The sequence below is a fragment of the Somniosus microcephalus genome, chromosome 29, assembly GCF_052327205.1.
Source record: "Somniosus microcephalus isolate GS21.2 chromosome 29, FLI_Smic_1.0, whole genome shotgun sequence".
Lineage (NCBI taxonomy): Eukaryota > Metazoa > Chordata > Chondrichthyes > Squaliformes > Somniosidae > Somniosus > Somniosus microcephalus.
Window position 1 is genome coordinate 31,807,327 of NC_141015.1, and position 22,808 is coordinate 31,830,134.

Here is a 22,808-nt window from a genome sequence, read left to right on the forward strand (position 1 = left end):
GTTTCCACTCCACCCCCCCCGGGTAGTCAGGCGGCGGCGGGTGGGGGAAAGGATGGAGGGGGATCGCTGCCGCCGCTCACCCCCGCGATCACCACAACCATCACCCGGCGTTCAGCAAACATTTATTCCGTCGACGATTTGTTTTTTTTAAAAACCTGTCGCGTCCGCCTCCCCGGCATTGTGGCTTTTTGGATCGCCCCCCCTTGCTCGCCCGTCCTTCTCCACTCGTCGATCCCCAGCGCTTGTAGTTTCCCAGCGGCGGGGCGGAGCCGAATCCGAACGGGCGAGCGCCCGAGCGGGGACTACAACTCCCGGCATGCCTCGCCGCCTACTGTCAGGGCTGGCGTCATGAGTGACAGCTGAATGCACCAATCCTCACAAGAGGGTGGGACGCACGTCACCGAGGGGGAGGCGGGCGCTGCCAGCCTGCCGGAAGCTCCCCAAGCATTGAAATGGATTTGTGCCAAGCAAAATGCTGTCGACTTCATTGCCTCAGCAGACCTGCCAGCTCTTCATTCCTTCAGCAAATGATTGCTCATTTTGATTTAGCTGCCTTGCCAGTCGTTAAATAACCAGAAATGCTTTCATGGGTTTGCATTCTTTCTCCTGCTGGCTGTGGCTCAGTGGGTGGCACTCTTCCTAACACAGAATTCTCTGTGAACTCAACAGAATTCACCACAGAATGTAGTGGAATTCTCTACCACAGAAGGCAGTGGAGGCCAATTCATTAAATATATTCAAGAAGGAGTTAGATATATTTCTTAAGGTTAAAGGGAGCAACGGATATGGGGAGGAGGCAGGGACAGGGTACTGAATTTGGATGATCAGCCATGATCTAATTCAATGGCGGAGCAGGCTTGAGGGACCGAATGGCCTACTCCTGCTCCTATCTTCTATGTTTTTATGTTGTTTCCTTCTGAGTCATAAGGTTGTGGGTTCAAGTCCCACTTCAGGGACTTGAGCACAAAAATCTAAGTTGACACTCCAGCGCAGTGCGGAGGTGCATTTTTTTGGACGAGACGTTAAACCGAAGCCCCCGTCTGCTCTCTCTCAGGTGGACGTAAAAGATCCCATGCCACTATTTCGAAGAAGAGCAGGAGAGTTATCCCCAGTGTCCTGGGCCAATATTTATCCCTCAATCAACATTACAAAAAAACATGGTCTGGTCATTATCACATTGTTTTTGTGGGAGCTTGCTGTGCTCAAATTGGCTGCCGCGTTTCCTACATTACAACAGTGACTACACTTCAAAAATTACTTAATTAGCTGTAAAGCATGCAAGTCTTTTTTTTAACTTAATTTCACTCCTCTCACTTCCTGGTTCTTGTCGCCCTCAATTATTGATCAACCATGTGATTTTTGGAGTTGGCATTTGGAAAAAGAGCAATGAAGATTATCTGCATAATCATGCGATATATTTTCTGTATTGTTCCCAAAGTATTACCACAGTGTCTGTCAGATGATGTGCTGGGTGAACAAATGATAGATCTGTTTCCAAATCTGGGTATTTTGAAAACTTTGCTAAGTCAAACTTTATACCTCCATTTGCTTGCATACCGTTTTCTTCATGTATGGCCACGAGGAAATGGCAGAAGTGTTTCTGTAAAATGTATTTCCGTAGCTAGACTGAGAGTTGCATTGTGTTCAAAGAGTTTGTCATTGGATGCTGCTGTGATGATGTGACGGATGGTCGCAGCTCTCTTAACAGACCCTCCAAATTTCAAAGAAGAACAATATTATGCGATTAAAAACTTACCATGTAAAGTATTGCCTTCATTAAAAAATATTTTTTTCTTGTTAATCTGAATTACAACTTTTCTCAAACAACCTACTGGCGAACCACTTCATCAGGGCTCCCAGCTAGAAGGGAACTGCTCCACTGAAGTTTGTGGCTCTTTAGTTAGGAAAGAGTGAGTGGCAGATTGCGTTTTTTCATAATATTAAGAAGACTCAATACTGAGGTTTACAGTGCATCGAAAAGATCCAGCAAACTGCCTAAGCAATTTTTAAACCAGAGTGCACACTGAACTGCAGTTATTCTCCATCTGTAATACCATGCAACAGCCTTCTGATGGGACCTGACTCCTGAGTTAAAGAAAGAAAGACTTGCATTTATATAACACCTTTCATGACCTTAGGATATCTCACAGCACTTTACAATCAATTAAGTACTTTTCAAAGTGTAGTCTCTATTGTAATGTAGAAAACAGCAGATATTAGGACAGGTGACAAGAGGTAGGTTTTAAGGAGCGTCTTAAAGGAGAAGAGAGTGGTAGAGAGGTCTAGAAGTTTAGGGCAGGAATTCCAGAGCTTAGGACTTAGGCAGCTGAAGGCACGGTCGCCAGTGGTGGGGGCGATTAAAATCAAGGACACGCAAGAGGCCAGAATTGGAGGAGCACAGAGATCTCAGTATGGCTGGAGGAGGTTACAGAGATAGGGAGGGGCGAGGCCATGGAGAGATTTGAAAACAAGGATGAGAATTTTAAAATCGAGCCATTGCCAGACTGGGAGCCAATGTAGGTCAGCACGCACAGGGGTGATGGGATTTGGTGCGAGTAAGGATGAAATCAAGTTTATGGAAAGTGGAAGATGGAAGGCCAGCCAGGAGTGCGTTGGAATAGTCAGGTCTAGAGGTAAAAAAGGTACTGATCAGGGTTTCAGCAACAGATTAGCACTGTTGCCTCACAGCGCCAGGGACCCGGGTTCAAATCCGGCCTCGGGTGACTGTCTGTGTGGAGTTTGCACATTCTCCCCGTGTTTGCGTGGGTTTCCTCCGGGTGCTCCGGTTTCCTCCCACAGTCCAAAGATGTGCGGGTTAGTTTGATTGGCCATGATAAAAATTGGCCCTTAGTGTTAGGGGGGATTAAATACGTGGGGTTACGGGGTTACGGGGATAGGGCTTGGGTGGGATGGCTGTCGGTGTAGGGACCGGGTGCTAGGGTTTGGATGATCAGCCATGATCTCGTTGAATGGCGGAGCAGGCTCGAAGGGCCGAATGGCCTACTCCTGCTCCTATCTTCTATGTTTCTATGTTTCTATAAGCTGAGGCAGGGGTGTAGATGAGCAATGTTACAGAGTTGGAACTAGGCGGTCTTGGTGATGGAGCGGATATGTGGTTGGAAGCTCATCTCAGGGGAAAATAGTACGTTGGTAAATTAATCTACTTTGTCTGAAAAACCGCAACTGAAACTGAAAGTCGGGACAAAGGAATGTACCTGCAAGGTTCAATCGGGACAGTGGAATCAAGATCCAAAATCGAGACTGTCCAGATGAAATCAGGACGAGTGGCAACCCTACCTCTTAGGAATAGGGGGAGGAAGAAATCACAAACCATATGTCCCATTAGTCCATAGCACAGCACATTAGTGTTCCGATATGCTGCACAACGAAGATTTTTTTTTACACACTTGGATCCATTCATCAAATGAGGGATTGCAGAGGGGAGATGAGGATAATTGTTTTTAAGCAGCGAGTTGTTATGATATGGAAATGCACTGCCTGAAAGGGTGGTGGAAGCAGATGGCGCAGTAACTTTTCAAAAGGGAGTTGGATACTTGAAAAGGAAAAAAAAATGCAGGGCTATTGCGAAAAAGTGGGATTAATTGGATAGCTCTTTCAATGAGCCGGCACAGCCATGATCTACACTGGCTCCCGGTTAAGCAGCACTTCGATTTCAAAATTCTCATCCTTGTTTTCAAATCCCTCCATGGCCTCACCCCTCCCCATCTCTGTAATCTCCTCCAGCCCCACAACCCCCCGAGATATCTGCGCTCCTCTAATTCTGCCCTCTTGAGGATCTCTGATGAAAATCACTCCACCATTGGTGGCCGTGCCTTCTGTTGCTAAGGCCCTAAGCTCTGGAATTCCCTTCCTAAATATCTCAGCCTCTCCACCTCTCTTTCCTCTTTTAAGATGCTCCTAGTGTCATCTGTGGCTCAGAGGGAAGCACCCTCACCTCTGAGTTAGAAGGTTGTGGGTTCAAGTTCCACTCCAGGGACTTTGAGCACAAAAATCTAGGCTGACACTTCAGTGCAGTGCTGAGAGAGTGCTGCACTGTCTGAGGTGCCGTCTTTCGGATGAGACGTTAAACCGAGGCCCTGTCTGCCCTTTCAGGTGGACGTAAAAGATCCCATGGCACTATTCCGAAGAGCAACAGGGGAGTTATCCCCAGTGTCCTGGCCAATATTTATCCCTCAATCAACATCACAAAAACAGATTATCTGGTTGTTATCACACTGCTGTTTGTGGGAGCTTGCTGTGCGCAAATTAGCTGCTGCGTTTCCTACATTACAACAGTGACTACACTTGAAAAAAGTACTTCATTGGCTGTAAAAGTGCTTTGGGATGTCCAGTGGTCTGAAATGGTGCTATATAAATGCAAGGTTTTTTTTTAAAACCTACTTCTTTGACCAAGCTTTTGGCAATCTGCCCTAACATCTCCTTCCGTGGCTGGGTGTCAAATTTTTTTTTTTGTCTTGGGGCGTTTCGCTATGCGAAAGGCGCTGTATAAATGCAAGTTGTTGATGGGCAGAACGGCCTCCTTCTGTGCTGTATGATACAGAAAACACACAGTCACAAAAAAAAACACCAGACGTGTGGGCTTCCTGCAAATACCTGTGTGGGCTTTTATTTATTTTTTTAATTTACAAAATGTTAAAAGAGTGTGAGGCAAATCTCAGGCAGTTGCGCGGCCCGCCCGCCGGCGCTTATGATTGACAGGCGTGGGGTCCTCCTTCCTTTTCCGAGCCCTGGACCGAAGCGGCAGCAAAGATGGTGAGAGACAGCCGGAGAATCCGCTGAAAATCACCGCCATCCGCGGCCATCCGCCCTCGGCGGCTGGCCAAGTGTGGGCCGAGTGAATCGGCCGATGTATTTTTTGGGTGTATTTATTCGCTGAATGTCATAAACTCCCCGAGAGGTGGTGATGGTGTCTCCCCGCCCGCGGGCCTGGGCTTTGCCAGCCGAGCAACCGAGTTCGCCTTGAAATCAGGCTCGGTTTGAACTGATTGGGGTTTTAGATAGTAACTGGGGGGGCAGAATGTGACTCGGATAAGGTTTGGTGTGTTGTTTTCTGTCGTTCCAGCCCCTCGGAGCTGGGGCTGAGTGTGCCCAGCACTGGTCCCAACTTGTTATGGAGCTGTTACTATTGGAGCCTCCCTCATTTGGACCGAGAGATCCAGTGATATTAAGAGTTGGCAGTCCTGCTACAACTTTCATCTTGATGTAAAGTGATTGGGGAGGGTGGCAGTGTAACTCGAGAGGCTGTTGGTTACTGCGAGTCCAAGTGGAGTAGCACTCCAAACTAGAAGAACTTATTTTAGTTTGTTTCCCAATAGACAGTCTTGCATTTTCTGTTGTTCACAGAAATCACAGAAACCCCACAATGCAGATAGAGGCCATTTCGGCCCATCGAGCCTGCACCGACACATATCCCACCCGATCCCCGTAACCCCACGTATTTAATCCCCCTAACACTAAGGGTCAATTTATCATAGCCAATCAACCTAACCCGCACACCTTTGGACTGTGGGAGGAAACCGGAGCACCCGGAGGAAACCCACGCAAACACGGGGAGAATGTCTGTGTGGAGTTTGCACAGTCACCCGAGGCTGGATTTGAACCCGGGTCCCTGGTGCTGTGAGGCAACAGTGCTAACCACTATGCCACCGTGTTATTTTGCATTTCTATAGTGTCCCACCAAAGCTAATCAGTTTCCCCGAAATAGTTCTGTCTGTGATGTAAATGATGGCTCTTCCTCTGACACTTATATCATTAACTTAGAGATTGCCCAGGACTCTGCCCTCGCTCCTATAGTACCTTCTTTATATCAATTAATAAAGAAAGAAAGACTTGCATTTCTATAGCGCCTTTCACGACCATCAGACGTCCCAAAGCCCTTCACAGCCAATGAAGTACTTTTGGAGTGGTGTCACTGTTGTATTGTGGGAAACGCGGCAGCCAATTCGCGCACAGCAAGCTCCCACAAACAGCAATGTGATGCTGACCAGATAATCTGCTTTTTTGTTATGTTGGTTGAGAGAAATATTGGCCCCAGGACACCGGGGATAACTCCCCTGCTCTTCTTCGAAATGGTGCCATGGGATCTTATATGTCCGCCTGAGAGCAGACGGGTCCTCGGTTTAACGTTTCATAGAAGATAGGAGCAGGAGTAAGCCATTCGGCCCCTCGAGCCTGCTCCGCCATATAATGCGATCATGGCTGATCATCCAAATTCAGTACCCTGTCCCTGCCTTCTCCCCATATCCCTTGATCCCTTTAGCCTTAAGAAATATATCTAACTCCTTCTTGAATATATTTAATGATTGGCCTCAACTGCCTTCTGTGGTAGAGAATTCCACAGGTTCACCACTGTCTGGGTGAAGAAATTCCTCCTCATCTCTGTCCTAAATGGCTTACCCCTTATCCTTAGACTGTGACCCCTGGTTCTGGACTCCCCTACCATCGGGAACATCCTTCCTGCACCTAGTCCTGTTAGAATTTTATACGTTTCAATGAGATCCCCTCTCATTCTTCTAAACTCCAGCGAGTATAAGCCCAATCGACCCAATCTCTCGTCATACGTCATTCCTGCCATCCCAGGTATCAGTCTGGTGAATCTTCGCTGCACTCCCTCCATGGCAAGAACATCCTTCCTCCGATAAGGCGACCAAAACTGCACACAATACTCAAGCTGTGGTCTCACCAAGGCCCTCCGACAGTGCAGCACTCCCTCAACACTGCACTGACCATGTCAGCTGAGATTTTTGTGCTCAAGTCTCTGGAGTGGGACTTGAGCCCATGACCTTCTGACTCGGGTGAGGGTGCTACCCACTGAGCCACTATTGTGGGGGGGGGGGGGGGGTGGAAACCTATGCGGCCTTATGGATTTTTTGGGTCGTCTCCTTTGACAACAAGCCATCTTTAATGTTTGGATGCAGAGTGGTAGTATTAAGAGTTGGGAGAGGCTGGTTGAAATATCGTTTTAAAGAGACTTTAAAACGAGGGGAGAGAAATATCGGGGGGGGGGGGAGTTTAGGGACGGCGTTCTAGAGAATAGGACCGAAGTGGCTGAAGGCTTTGTCATGGTTTCATATAGACAAATGGGACAGAGGAGGTTGTCTCGGGTCGAGTGGGGTTGAGACTGAGACATGGGGCAGAGGAGGTTGTCTCGGGTCGAGTGGGGTTGAGACTGAGACATGGGGCAGAGGAGGTTGTCTCGGGTCGAGTGGGGTTGAGACTGAGACATGGGGCATAGGAGGTTGTCTCAGGTCGAGTGGGGTTGAGACATGGGGCAGAGGAGGTTGTCTCGGGTCGAGTGGGGTTCAGACTGAAATGGGGCAGAGGAGGTTGTCTCGGGTCGAGTGGGGTTCAGACTGAAATGGGACAGAGGAGTTACAGGGAGATGGTAAGAAATCGAGCCTTGAGGTGGCAAAAGCCCGGGCAAGGGTTTCATCGGTGGGAGTGAGGTAGGGATGGAGGTGGACAGTAATTGCAGAGTGACCTTAGTGATGGTTAGGAAATGGGGGTTGACTCTAAGCTAAGCAGGACACAAATAATGTACTCTGTCTGGTTCAGATTGAGCAAGCATCCTAGAAGAGGTATGAAGTTAGGGGGAAAGTGTACGCAGTGCAAGGTAGGAGTTGAAAAGGATGGGTATGTGTCTGCTCAGTTGGGAAAAGTTCTGACTTCTCTTTACTTGATGTCTGATAGTCAGTCTAACCATCAACAGAATCGGTGATAGAGGTTGCTAGTCGAAGCGTATCTCCAGTGTTGCAGGTAGACGAATGTTAATTTGCCTTTGTTGCTCCAGTATTTGTCTTGTATAGTCCCTGAGTAAAAGAAAGACTTGCATTTCTATAACGCCTTTCATGATCTCTGGGCGTCCCATAGCGCTTTACAGCCAATGAAGTACTTTTTGAAGTGTTGTCACTGTTGTAATGTAGGAAACGCGGCAGCCAATTTGCGCACAGCAAGCTCCCACAAACAGCAATGCAATAATGGCCAGATAATCTGTTTGATTTTGGTTGCGGGATAAATATTGACCAGGACACCGGGGATAACTCCCCTGCTCCTCTTCGAAATAGTGCCATGGGATCTTTTACTTCCCCTGAGATGGCAGACGGGGCCTCGGTTTAATGTTGCATCCAAAAGACGGCACCTCCGACAGTGCAGCACTCCCTCAGTACTGCACTGGAGTGTCAGCTTAGGTTATGTGCTCAAGTACCTGGAGTGGGGCTTGAGCCCATGACCACCTGACTCGGGGGAGGATGTTACCAGTGATCCACGTCTGATGGGTGATCTTGCTAGCAGCGAATGGTACTCCAGTTAATTGTTCAGCAGTAACTTGCGTGCTCAACATCTTCTAAATGTTTGCTGTTTCTACACTGCAGAATGACACCGTGACCGTCAGAACTAGAAAGTTTATGACCAACCGCTTGCTCCAACGCAAGCAAATGGTGAGTAGAAATATCTGACTCTTCCCTTTGTCTATTATATCTGTTATATTTCCGTAAGGATACAAAAAGGGCTCACCTGACAACTTTCTTTCTCCCTCTCGCACACACTACTCACATCAACACTGTTGTCGGTGCTGGTCTTAACTTGTTTCTCCAAAACTGCAAGCCTATTGTCCTACACATTCTTCTGCTTTGCTGTGACCTTGTTGAAATTGTGACATCATACTGTCCCTACTTTCACTTACCCTGTACCAAGGCCTCATGTGGAACTCCTTCCGATCCTCACTCTTCCCTTTTTTTCCTACGGTTTTCGGTATTTGAAGAACCAAGACTTGGTGTAGCCTCCCCAATGCTTCCTGCTTTACCTTGTTTCCAACTCTTGTCAAACATGGTGGTGGCCTTTCACATAAGTTTCTCCATTTAAAAAGAAAAAGTGACCGTACTCCGTTTACACATGGAAAGTTACATTGTATCTGTGGGAGCCTGAGGATAATTCTAATCCTTCAGTAGATTGGCAAATAGTTCAGCAAAAAGAAAGACTTGCATTTATATACTGTAGCACCTTTCATGACCTCTGGATGTCCCAAAGCGCTTTACAGCCAATTAAGTATTTTTTGAAGTGTAGTCACTGTTGTAATGTAGGAAAAGTGGCAACCAATTTTGCACCTAGCAAGCTCCCACAAACAGCAATGTGATCATGACCTGATAACCTGTTTTAGTGCTGATGATTGAGGGATAAATGTTGGCCAGAACACCGGGGACAACTCCCCTGCTCTTCTTCGAAATAGTTCCATGGGATGTTTTACATCCACCTGAGAGCAGACGGGGCCTCGGTTTAACGTCTCATCTGAAAGACGGCACCTCTGACAGTGCGGCACTCCCTCAGCACTGCACTGACAGTGTCAGCTGAGATTTTTGTGCTCAAGTCTCTGGAGTGGGACTTGAACCCACAACTTTCAGGCTCGGGCGAGAGGCCTGTGCTCTTGAGATAACTGTAAAAACAGCTTTTAAACTCCCTAAATAATGTATCTGTTTACAGGTTTTGGGGAACTCGTATTGTAGATTAGCTACTGGAACTAATGTGATAGAACAATTGGAATGTTTGAAGGCAATCCCAGATGATTGCCCCTAGGACTTGTGTTGAAATGTCCATCATTGATTGGCTGCGATGGTCAGGCCTGTTTGTGCAGCTTTAACATAAATGTTTTTTTTTACTCATTCCCCATCTCAAAATCGGTACACTCTGAGCTTTTACACTATAAAGGTGAAACAACTGCTTGCTCCCTCTGGATCTTCATTGCTTGTGATTTGGATTCACAAGGGGAAATGGTTGAACTGAATTTTGTGGTGCAAAAGCAACAATAAACTACAGGAATGTAATGTTGAATTGTGGTCGTCTTGCTGTTTTGAGGTTATAGTTCTCATTCGCCATAGTATGAAGGGGAGGATGTGGTGCAGTGAGTTACAGGAAACTTTCGATTTACCGGCACTTAAATAACCGGAAATCTCAGTTAACCGGCAAAATGCAGGAGTAGGTTCATACTTCATATTACTTGCCTTCCTCCATCTGTTGCTGTGCAAGGGTGTGGCTGCAGCTGTTGCTAAGCTACAGAGGCGCTTGGAACTTGTGGCCATTGTTCTGCACTTGTTGCTAAGCAACAGGGTTTGTTGCTATATACGGAGCTGTCAGCTCTCCGTATCTTTTACTATAGCTTTTGGTTATCCGGAATTTTTGATGAACCGGCACGTCGGTCCTGTCTGTGCCGGATTTTAAAAAAGTTTCCTGTAGGACAATCCCTTCACATCAGTATTTGATTCCAGCCAGGACACCTATGATACCCTTTTGTGCAAATGAGAAAAACGTCAGTTAAGTACATAAGAACATAAGAAATAGGAGCAGGAATAGGCCACTTGGCCCCTCGAGCCTGCTCTGCCATTCAATAAGATCATGGCTGATCTTGGGCTCAAAGCCACTGCCCTGCCTGCTCCCCATAACCCTTCACTCCCTTATCTTGCAGAAATCTTGTCTATCTCCACCTTAAATGTATTTAATGACCCAGCCTCCACGGCTCTCTGGGGCAGAGAATTCCACAGATTTACGACCCTCTGAGAGAAGAAATTCCTCCTCATCTCAGTTCTAAAAGGGCGACCCTTTATTCTGAAACTGTGCCCCCGAGTTCTAGATTTCCCCACGAGGGGAAACATCCTCTCTGCATCTACCTTGTCGAGCCCCCTCAGTGTCTTTTATGTTTCAATAAGATCACCTCTCATTCTTCTAAACTCCAATGAGTATAGGCCCAGCCTGCTCAACCTTTCTTCATAAATCAACCCCCTCATCTCTGGAATTAATCTTGTGAATCGTCTCTGATCTGCTCAACGTAGCAGTCTCATTCAGTCACAGTGTTACCTGATTCACACTGGTGGTGCTTTTCTTGCCTTCTTTAGACAGTAGAGGGAACTTGACTCACATCACTGATTATATCTACTATCAGTGTTCCCTGTTCTGCGCGGCCTGTTTCTTTTAGTGCGCGGTCCCTTTAAATTTCCGCGCATGTGCGATATTTACATGGAGAAGCCGGTGAGCGGCCTGCACGGGACCTTTCCCATTACTGCGCGGCCACGCAGCTTGGAAGGAACATCGTCTACTATATATTCTCTTTGTGCTGTTTTCTCTGATTTTGACACTCCTGAAACCTGCAAAAAGTGCCATCCACCGTACCTGTGTCAGGTTGGTCAGGTGTGACCGCAGTCTGGATTGATATTGCCCTAATATCTTCCTCTTGTTGAGTTCATTCCCTGATGGCATCGTCTAATATTGGGAGCTCGCTGGGGATTGCGAGAGGGGGGCGTGTGGTTCCTGACATTGGCTGGGCCTCTTGGTGCAGCATCATGTGCCTCTGGGCCGTTGTAGGAATCTCATTTTATTTTCGTGAAATTTACGGGACGAATTTCGGTATTGTACTCACTCTCAAACCTTCGCTTTACTACAGGTTGTCGATGTCCTCCACCCCGGCAAAGCCACAGTCCCCAAGACAGAAATCCGGGAAAAGTTGGCCAAAATGTACAAGACGACGCCGGATGTCGTGTTTGTTTTTGGCTTCCGGACGCAATTTGGCGGCGGCAAAACGACAGGATTTGCCATGGTCTACGATTCCTTGGATTACGCTAAGAAGAATGAACCAAAACACAGGCTGGCGAGGGTGAGAATGCCAAATTGTCTGCCTCGGCGGGTGTTTCCGGGTGCTTGCCTCCATATCCGTTACTGATCTGTGCCCCCTCCCCGTTGTGGTTTTAGCACGGTCTGTTGGAGAGGAAGAAGGTTTCCAGGAAACAACGAAAGGAACGCAAGAACAGAATGAAGAAAGTTCGGGGTACAGCTAAAGCTAACGTCGGTGCTGGCAAGAAGGTATGAAAGCTGTTGTCGGTGAAATATGATTGTGCTTTGTATTCTGTTTCATAAATTAGGTTTTTGGTTGAACTATTTCCATTTGAGAGCTTCATTTTCAGTTCTGTCCCTTTTTTTGTTCATGTTTGCTATCTTTTTTTTTCTGGACCGCAGAAGGTAATTAACTGATTGTGTGTAGGTGCTTTAGTGTCCAGTTTACTAATACGTTTGGCTTTTCTGGCAGCTACATAGAATCGCTAGTATAAATATGCGCATTCACACTTGATTCGATGTAAATGCCATTTCTCCCACTGACTCTCGCCCCCTAAAGTAGCATGTCTTAAAATGAGGAGCTTCTCAAACCGCATCAAAGTAGTCTTTTCACGCTGGAGCTGCTTATGAGTGCAGCTTGGCACAGGGGTGTCTGAGCGTGACCAACAAGCCTCTGTGATCCAGCCCGCAAAGCTCCTTTTTTGGTTCCGTGTGCCAAGTCAACTTCAGCTTTTGAGTGTTGGGGCCACGAGGACTGGAAAAGGCTGTTCACGGGCTTTATACCAGTCTTTTGAGTCCCAACACGCGAAGCTTCCGGATTTTCGGGCTTTGTAGCTGGACGGCACTTATTCTTGTCTGTATCTGGCACCAGTTCCAAAAGATTGGACACCCCTGGCTTGGTGTGAATTTTTTTTTTCAGCCACACTAGAATTCACCAGCACGCTAAATGTTTGAGTGTTTGTTGTGACTTTGTGCCATAAAGTAGTTACAGGAAACTCTATTATCCGGGACCGGCGTGGTGCCGGTTTATCAAAAAGTCCGGATTACAGAGAGATATAGTTAAAAGGTACGAGAGCTCCATACACAGCAACAAATCCAGGCTTCCCTGTTGCTTAGCAACATGTGCAGGAGCTCCGGCCACAGACCAAGCGTCCCTGTTGCTTAGCAACAAGTGCAGGAACCCCGGTTACACAGCCACAGATCCAGGAACGGCCACTAATATGAAGTAAAACTTAACCTGAACCTACTCCTGAATTTTGCCGGTTAACAGAGATTTTCGGTTATTTAGGTGCCGGTAAATCGAGAGTTTCCTGTAGTAGGTCATTCTTCCTCTTTGTTGTGAGTTTGGTATCTAATACTCTAATGTTCGCTACTGGTTACTAATGGCTTAAGTTTTCAGAGTTGTTTGTCCGATTTATTCCTTTATCTCAGTCAATAACTTTGTTTTGCCTTTCTTGTTGCTCTTATGGAATATGTCCTTCAGAAATGAAGCACCAGTGGCAGGTACTGGAGTCTAAGCATGAGGATGGTGATACAATCTGCACATCACTTAAGATTTACCCTGCATATTTAGCTGTGTTGCTTACTGGTTCCCTGCTTGGTGCTTTGCATGTTTGCTGTGTTTCACATAGATTCGGTGCAGCTTTGTGATCAAATCAAGACTCACTTTTTTGATTTATTTCTTTAAAAAAAGAAATGACCACATGCTCCATCTGGTGGTCATTGTGAAGTGGTTCTCTCAAACTTTGCCAGATGAAAGGTTAAAGCTCACCTTTTTGAGCTGGTTACTGAAGCTGAATTGAGCTTCAGATGTACAGTGGCCCACAGCTGTAAAGGTAAACTTCGCTGGAAAACAAGCATCAACTCTTGCAATGCAATGGGGGGGGGGAAGGAAATGAGTAGGGTGAAAGGGAGTTGGGAAAAGACTCAATATTCACGTATCAAGCTAATATCTACTAACCCATCAGTCACCTCAGCATTCATATTGGCTACGCAAAAGGAAGGGGGGATGCCCCGAGTTGTAAATAAATGTGAAATTAAGCTCGACACATGCCTTAACTTCACATCATAGCTAAAGGCAGTGCAATTTGTACAAGCTTAGGTACCGCACCTTGAGATTTATATATAAAGGGCATTGTATTGATAAACTTCATTTAATATGAAGTATATAGCGAATCCGTCTCCTGCAGACTGCAACAGGTTTCATTTCTCACTTGAAATGTTGCATTGCTCTGTCCCTGTTGCTTTTTACCCCGTTCCTGCCATCACAGTTAACAGGTTTCAGCAGCGGGTTTAATACACAAGTTGCCTGTTACTGCGAAATTTTCACTGCCATGATCCTAATCACTAATTTTAAACCATTGTTTGGTATGTGGCTTAATAAATTGGAGCTCACTTGTTGGGGTTGTAATTTAGATTGATACCTGCGAGTCTTGCGCTTCCATTCCTTCCCTTCGAGGTCATTTTTCTCTTTTTTTATGGTGCGGAGGTAATCGGTGACTGGGTACACGTTTTCTCCAACTGTTTGCCTCACTTCCACCCATCCTGTCCTGGAGAGAGTTGCACCTATTTAATGTGAGATTTTTGTAATGCCTGGAACCCCAAAAAGAGTGCAAACTGAAGACTGTCGTATGCAACTGGGATATTGTGCACAATCTGAAGATGGGAATGGTGGAAAATACAATCTCAAAATCGTTGGAGGATTTTGGTCCTTTGGGTGCTCACGTTCTGGCTTCCAAGTGCTGCTTTGATCAGTAGCTAGGCGGTATATAAAGCTTTCTGGGCACTGCATCTTCTGACTTCCTCACATTCCCTATCTCTAAATAGCGCAGTATTTAGCCCGTCACATCGCCTCCCTGCGGTATTGCAAGAAAACTCTTGGTTTATGGACAGATGCTTTGCTGCCCAATGATAAAAGAACTTGAAATATCACTCTTGTAAATTGGCTAATTTTTTTTTTTGCTTTCTTTTGTTTGCCGCAGTAACATGGGGAATGACGTGAAGGTTCCTTGAAATGTAAGTATTTGACAATGTACTTATTCATCCTTGATTGCATTTCAGGTGGAAAAGGCAGGGACATGGTACTGAATTTGGATGATCAGCCATGACCTCATTGAATGGCGGAGCAGGCTCGAGGGGCCGAATGGCCTACTCCTGCTCCTATCTTCTATGTTTCTATGTACTGTGATTAAGAATAACTATTGCGGTAATGGAAGTGTAACTGCCTGTTACCTTGTAACAATTTGCTATGTTTTTTCGCATAATCTTATTTTGAAAGTTATGTTTTGTAAGCATGCCCTTGACTTAGCAGAAATGTCGGATGGATGATGTAAAGGTGCAGACTTTAATATATTTTTTTCTTCTCTCTTTGCTAACAGGCTAAGTTATCCATGGATCGCCACCTGTAATTATTTGTCTGCGTGCTCAAATAAATTCTATAAAAAATGAAATGTTGGTCATCGTTTGGTTGTACATGTGCAGATTCGAGTGGTTGAGGATGTACAGAAAGCATGCTGACTTACAACCTTACAAAACAAATCTTTCACTGGACTTTACTTCACAGGAATGCAAATCAGCTGTGCTGCCCAGTATGCATATTCTAGCAAATGGCAAATCAGTTTGCAGAGGTGGGGGGCAAATTCATTATGAAGCACTATTAATGGGCAGCAATTAAACTAACAGCATAGATGAAATTAATATTTGCATATGGCCCTTGCAGTGGACCAGGTGCTTTCATCCCATCAGTCTGGGCTGAGTTCTAAGCCAAGTCCACAAGTTTGGTGCAATCTATTGTACCAAAAATGCTTCACTAATTTGTGAACTGCGTTAGTAACTGGAAAAGAGCAGGCTGTTGGCGCCTGACCAGACTGATAAATTCCTCCTATTTAAACCTGGCTCATCTGCTTTGCATCCCCTAACAGCTGGTATCTCGTCCTGCCCTTGGTGCCATGATTCACCGCCCGCTATTTTTTTTCTCCACCGACTGACTGCTACACCTACTGAAAGCAGCTGGTCGTTTTTTTAAAGTTGTGAACAATTATATGGAGTACGTGCCTATCTGGTCGTAGCCAGATAATCTCCTGCAGTCGCTTCTATTCCTGCCCCAGTTTCCTCTGAGCTTATCAATGGCCCCCTCCTATTTCTCATCTACACGCTGCCCCTTGGTGGCATCGTCCAGAAACCCGTCTGGTTCTACAGGTACGGTAACGACACCTCGCCTCCAGTGCCACTTGTCCGACTGCTTGTCTGACATCCAGTCCTGGGTGAAATGGAATTTCTTCCAATTAAACATTGCAAAGACTGAAGCCATTGCCTTCAATCCTCTCCACAAACTCTTCCCTAGCCACCGACTCCATCCCCTTCCCTGGCCACCGTTGCAGACTTGAGTAGACTGGTTCGCAACCTCAGGATTTGGACCTGACGTTCTGACCCAATGTGCTCTTCATCAGAGACCGTCTACTTCCAATATCGCCCGTCTCAGCCCATCCAAAACCCTGCTAACTTGCACCAAGTCCCATCGCCCCTGTGCTCGCTGGCGTACGTTTGTTGCCGGTCGTGCTATACCTTGATTTTAAAATTCGCATCCTCATGTTCAAATCCCTCCATGGCCTTTGTCAGAGTGGAAAAGACCCAGTTATGTCCTGTATGAAATACTCAACACATTGGGTGAAATTCCCCTTGCTTGCGCCCCCCCACCCAGACAATAACGGCACCTTCTGTGAAATTCGGGGGGGAGGTTAGTGGCGGCGTTACCGGTTTTCACCCCGATCTTCTGCGCCCGGAGATAATGACGTAATCTCTGGGCGCATCGCCCCGTTTGCATCCCGATGCAAAACTCTCCTTTTTCCTGTGCGCCTGTTTTTTAGCGATGGGTTCAGCGGGCATTTTCCAGTCGGGAGGCCTGTGGAGGAGTGCTGTTTAAAGATGTCCACTTCTGGTTGTTGTTCGTGTCGGCCCGGACGTCAAACTTTTTGCTGCTCTAAAGCAAAGGGCCCTTTTGATTATTGGAAGCGTTTTTGCGATTTCAGAGTTTGCTGCTGAATAAGGAATCTTCATTTGCGTTAGGATGTGATTTGTTGGTTATTAGGCAGTTCTTCTCAAGAGCAATGAAAAGGGTCTGCAGTATGTGTCCTCGACGCAAGCAAAGCTTCAAATGAGCATCTGGTGAATGACCGAACCTCCCCTTTTAAGAGCTGGAAAGAAGCAACGCGAGTGATTGGAACTCAACTGAAATTCAGCAGCTCTCTGGTGTTAGTGTCCCACTGAGGACATTAGCGCTTGATTTAGCGCCCCACTCCCTTCCTGGGGCGATGTTGGAATTTAGGTGAGTCTTAGAATCATTAGCGCAGGGCGCTAACGTTTCAAACTTTTTCCAGTTAGCGCCCCAACTGGGGAATTTTGCCCAGCACAGCAGCTTGGAAAATGGTTAAATCATCTCGGGTGGAATAACCTCATCTTCAGATTGCTAGAGGGATGCTGTTCACAGGGAGCCTGAAACATGCCTCAAAAGCACAATTATATGTGTAATGTGCTCCCTGCCTTTTGGGCTGTTCTTTTTACAGACTGCATGAGTTCTACTCGTGGATAATGTAAACTGACCTCCAGAACATCTTGCTAACTTTATAGTGTACATTGGCTGCCTTGGCATGCTATTTCCATGGTTCCAATGGCTCTGGTGGCATCTTGTTCCTCATGGCATTGATTACTAACCCTTTTAATCATGGTTAGCAGATATTCATATAACTCTTTTACCCCCAAAGTTATTAATTGATAAGAAATTACCTGCTTTAGCTGAGAGTATATTCCACACCTGGAGTATTCACAGAATCACAGAAACCCCACAGTGCAGATAGAGGCCATTTCGGCCCATCGAGCCTGCACCGACACATATCCCACCCGATCCCCGTAACCCCTACACCAACACATATCCCACCCTATCCCCGTAACCCCACGTATTTAATCCCCCTAACACTAAGGGTCAATTTATCATAGCCAATCAACCTAACTCGCACATCTTTGGACTGTGGGAGGAAACCGGAGCACCCGGAGGAAACCCACACAAACACGGGGAGAATGTGCAAACTCCACACAGACAGTCGCCCGAGGCCGGATTCGAACCCGGGTCCCTGGCGCTGTGAGGCAACAGTGCTAACCACTATGCCACCGTGCTGCTATTGTGTACAGTTTTGGTCTCCGTACCTAAGTAAGGATATACTAGCCATAGAAGGAGTGCAACGAAGGTTCACCAGACTGAGTCCTGGGATGGGGGGAATTGTCCTATGAGGAGAGATTGAGTAGACTAGGCCTATATTCTCTAAAGTTTAGAAGAATGAGAGGTGATCTCATTGAAACATACAAAATTCTTATAGGGCTTGACAGGGTAGATGCAGGGAGGATGTTTCCCCTGGCTGGGGAGTCCAGAACCAGGGATCACAGTCTCACAATAAGGGGTCGGCCATTTAGGACTGCGATGAGAAATTTCTTCACTCGGTGGTGAATCTTTGGCATTCTTTTATCCCAGTGTCTAAATTGTGCCCATATATAGGAAAAGTTCTGATATCCGGGACCGGCGTGTTGCCGATATATCAAAACTGCCGGACATGCAAAGTTAACGTTGAAGCATACGGAGATGAAAATCTCCGTATTTGACAACAAACACTGTTGCTCAGCAACAGCTTGTAAACACTCGGCCCGTACCTTGGAAGCGTCTCTGAAGCTGTTGCTAAGCTACAAAGATGCTTTCCAGAGCCTGCCTGTTAAAAGAATGCTAGGAGAAGAAAAAAAACCTAACCAAAACGGCTGCTGATTTCTGCCGTTCGAGCGAGGTTTCTGGCCATACAACCTCCGGATAAACCAAAGTTTCCTGTAATTCATTTTTGAATCCTTGGTTAGCTTTCATTCGCTTCAAATATCTGGTAATAGTAATTGTTATTTAAAGAGGGAAGGATTAACTCATTAGTTGTCATCCTCCAGCCCTACAAGCCTTTGAGATCTCTGCGCTCCTCCAATTCTGGCCTCTTGCGCATCCCTGATTTTCATCTCTCCTATCATTCAAAACTCTGCTGCCTGTGCCCTAACTTGCACCCAAGTCCCGTTCACCCATCACCAATGTTCCCTGTAATTATATTTTGGGTGCGCGGCCCATTTAAATTTTCGTGCATGCACGGTTATTCCAATTGAAAAGCCGGTGAGTGGCCTGCGTGGGAGCTCCAGACCGCTGTGTGGCCGCACAGCTTAAAGGGAACATTGCCCATCACCTCTGCTCGCTGCCCTACATTCCCAGTTTAGCAACGCCTCTAATTTAAAATTCTCGTCCTTGTTTTCAAATCCCTCCATGGCTTCTCCCCCTCCCTATCTGTAATCTTTTACAACCCTCTGAGATCTCTGCGCGCCTCCAATTCTGGCCTCTTGCACAACCCTGATTTTTATCGCTCCGCCATTGGTGGCCGTGCCTTCAGCTGCCTCGGCCCTAAATTCTGGAATTTCCTCCCTAAATCTCTCTGCCTACTGTAGGACGCTCCTTAAGCCCTACCTCTTTGACCACGTTTCTGTGAAGTGCTTTGGGACATAGAACATAGAAGATAGGAGCAGGAGTAGGCCATTCAGCCCCTGCGAGCCTGCTCTGCCATTCAATGCAATCATGGCTGATCATCCAAATTCAGTACCCTGTCCCTGCTTTCTCCCCACATCCCTTGATCCCCTTAGCCTTAAGAAATATATCTAACTCCTTCTTGAATATATTTAATGAATTGGCCTCCTGTGGTAGAGAATTCCATAGGTTCACCACTCTCTGGGTGAAGAAATTCCTCCTCATCTCAGTCCTAAATGGCTTACCCCTTATCCTTAGACTGTGACCCCTGGTTCTGGACTCCCCCGCCATCGGGAGCAGCCTTCCTGCATCTAGTTTGTCTAGTCGTGTTAAAATTTTATAAGTTTCAATGAGATCCCCTCATTCTTCTAAACTCCAGCGAGAGTATAAGCCTAATCGACCCAATCTCTCCTCATACATCATTCCTGCCATCCCAGGTATCGGGGATGTTTTACTACGTTGAAGGTGCTATATTAATGCAAGTTGTTGAATGGTATCGCCTGCTGAACAGTTGGGCTCCAATCATTCACCTGCGCACCTGGAGGATGCATATAGATGAGTTGGCTGTACAGATGATGATGGGGATAATAAACTTGCAGTGGTTAGGTCATGCATCAGTTAAGATACTTTGTAATTGTGTAGTTACACAACCTGTTGGATGACGATGGCATGCCGTGTAATTAAGCAAGTCCGCTCAGTTTTGTAATGATCAATAACGTCATTCTATAGTGGACACTAGGTGGAGCCGTAGAGCTGTATATACAAAGACTACACTACCCAGCTGTATGTATATTAAGACTACATTACCCATGAGGCACTAGGCTACCCACAAGGCAGCAGTCAAGATGGATGCCTCTACAGATACTGTACCTAGTCCACATGTGCTCAATAAAAGTGTCTACCAAAAGCTAGCTGTGTTCATAATAAGAATGTCTATTGTCTATTTATTAATGAACATAAGATGGTACCAGGATGGTGAAGATCTGCTGAAAATTGTGAAAAGCGACATGGAGAATTTGAAGCCACCAGAGCGTTTGAAACTCACAGGAAATATCGACTACAATTGGCAGACTTTTAAACAACAATTCAAACTCTACATTGCAGCCATCGGATTCGGTACGAAGCCAGACGCAAGGAAGATAGCGTTGCTGCTTACGGTTGCAGGCCCACAGGCGATAGAGCTATTTAATACATTTGTTTTTAATCCAGAGGAGAACAGAAAAATTAGAAGATGTGCTAAAAAAATTGGATGCACATTGCTCTCCCAAAAAGAATGAGACCTATGAAAGATACATCTTCCGTTCTCGGGCGCAGCAGCAAAATGAGACTTTTGATAGCTTTATAACTGATCTGAAACTGAAAGCACAGACATGTAATTTCTCTGAGCTCAAAGCATCCATGATTCGTGACCAGATTGTGTTTGGTATTCATGATAAAAAAGTCAGGGAACATCTGTTGAGAGAAACCGAACTAAATTTGGAAAATGCTGTGAAAATATGCCGAGCCAGCGAGCTAGCTCGAAAGCACGCGAAGACTTTCAGTGAAATCAATAATGATGCGATTGTAATGAGTGATAATGCTGCTGTCTGTGCCGTGCCCTACAAGGGAAAGAAACGCGGGCAGAACAGAAATGAAAAGCAATTGGAGGATGAAATTTTTAATTGTAAACGCTGTGGTTACAAACACCAGTTAAGACAATGCCCAGCGTTTGGAAAAATGTGCACAAAGTGTAATGGAAAGAATCACTTTGCCAAACAATGCTTTTCAAAAGTAAAAACCAAGGGCAACGAGTTAATGTTATTGAGGACACTGATTTAAGTGAGACATTTTTTGTAGGAATGGTGTCATGTGACAATATCAAAAAGGATACAGAAAAAATGCAGTAAAAGAGGACAAATGGATGATCCCACTGCAGGTAAATGGAGCATTAGTTACCTTGAAACTAGACACTGGGGCAAAAGCAAACTTAATCAGTATGAGTGACATTAACAATATGAAAGAAAAGCCCAAAATACAGAAAAAGTCAGTACTACTGAAGGACTATAATGGACAGAAAATAGATAGCTTAGGTGTATACAGACTTAAAGTGACAGTCAAAGACAAAGTGCATCATCTCATGTTTTCTGTTGTGGCTGAAAGACTTGATTCACTACTGGGTGACAAAGCTTGTGAGGACTTAGAACTGGTCAAGAGAGTCTACCGTATAAACTGTGCCATAAGCAGACCAGATGATTGGTGGATTCTGTAGTGAATAATTTCCAGGATGTGTTCAAAGGATTTGGAGTTCTACCATTCACTTACAAGATCTAGCTAAAGGAGGATGCTCAGCCAGTGGTACATGCTCCACGAAGAGTTCCAGCACCCCTGCGTGACCGGCTCAAGAATGAACTGGACAGAATGACCACACTAGGAGTCATCAGGAAAGTCAAAGAGCCAACAGACTGGGTTAACTCCATGGTATGTGTAAAGAAAAAGAACAATGATCTAAGAATATGCATGGATCCAAAGGACTTAAATGCAAACATAAAACGTGAACACTACCAGATTCCCAAGCGAGAAGAAATCACCAGTGAAATGTTAGGTGCCAGATACTTTACAAAGCTCGATGCCGCAAGGATTTTGGCAACTAAAACTGGATGAAGAGAGCACCAAATACTGTACCTTCAACACACCATTTGGCAGGTATTGTTTCCTCAGAATGCCTTTCGGAATAATATCTGCATCTGAAATCTTTCATAGAGCGATGGAACACATAATTGAAGGTCTGGAAGGAGTTTGGGTCTATGTTGATGACATCATCATCTGGGGCTCCACACTGAAAGAACACAATGAGAGACTGACTAAAGTGCTACAGAGCATACGCCGGAATGGACTGAAGCTCAACAAAGCCAAGTGTCAGTTTGGCGTCCAGGAAGTCACTTTCCTAGGAGATAATCTATCTGGTAATGGAATAGAGCCAGATATGGAAAAAGTAAACGCCATACTCAAAATGCCCCAACCCACTGACAAAAAAGGAGTGCTACGCATCATGGGGATGATAAACTTCATTGGAAAGTTCATTCCTAACTTGTCAGCCAAGACAGCCTGTCTGCGAGACCTGCTACATAAAACAAATGAGTTTGCATGGACAGAAAGACATGAACAAGAGTGGATAAACCTCAAAACCGTGCTGACAACCACACTTGTACTCACCTTCTTTGACCCAACAAAAAGAATCAAAGTGTCAACGGATGCATCAAAAGATGGCCTAGGTGCGGTCTTGCTACAAGCAGAGGGTGAAGATTGGAAGCCTGTTGCCTATGCCTCCAGGTCTATGACTGATACTGAGTGTCGATACGCCCAGATTGAAAAGGAATGTCTAGGCTTGGTAGTTGGACTAGAAAAGTTTCATGGCTACATATATGGACTTTCCACCATCACAGTTGAGACACCACAGCCCTCTGGTTGCCATCATAAAAAGAAACCTGAATGAGATGTCTCCAAGGAGTCAACGACTCATGATGAAGCTGCAAAGATATGACTTTGAACTGATCTACACACCAGGCAAATACATAGTGTTAGCAGATGCACTATCCCGAGCACCCACAATGAGTCATGTGAGCTCTAC

General features: G+C 45.8%; 1 protein-coding gene across 2 annotated transcripts; it reads left to right on the top strand.

Moving 5' to 3' along the window:
• The first annotated feature begins 4,691 nt into the window (after nucleotides 1-4,691).
• On the top strand, nucleotides 4,692-15,062 carry rps24 (ribosomal protein S24). 2 transcript variants are annotated; one of them, XM_085970541.1, is made up of 7 exons: nucleotides 4,692-4,773; nucleotides 8,391-8,456; nucleotides 11,447-11,656; nucleotides 11,752-11,862; nucleotides 13,097-13,116; nucleotides 14,595-14,628; nucleotides 14,991-15,062. In XM_085970541.1, exons 1-5 carry the CDS (start codon nucleotides 4,771-4,773, stop codon nucleotides 13,100-13,102), a joined length of 396 nt encoding a protein of 131 aa, XP_085826667.1. In that variant the 5' UTR covers nucleotides 4,692-4,770; the 3' UTR covers nucleotides 13,103-13,116; nucleotides 14,595-14,628; nucleotides 14,991-15,062. The 2 variants fall into 2 exon arrangements, with proteins under 2 accessions (XP_085826667.1, XP_085826668.1); XM_085970542.1 differs by lacking the exon at nucleotides 13,097-13,116.
• Nucleotides 15,063-22,808: the final 7,746 nt, after the last annotated feature.

What these genes read in the sequence shown, in the direction of transcription:
- rps24 (XM_085970541.1), top strand. An exon ending in TGCTCCAACGCAAGCAAATG is followed by an intron (nt 8,457 to 11,446) that starts GTGAGTAGAAAT and finishes GCTTTACTACAG; the next exon opens with GTTGTCGATGTCCTCCACCC. An exon ending in CAAAACACAGGCTGGCGAGG is followed by an intron (nt 11,657 to 11,751) that starts GTGAGAATGCCA and finishes TTGTGGTTTTAG; the next exon opens with CACGGTCTGTTGGAGAGGAA.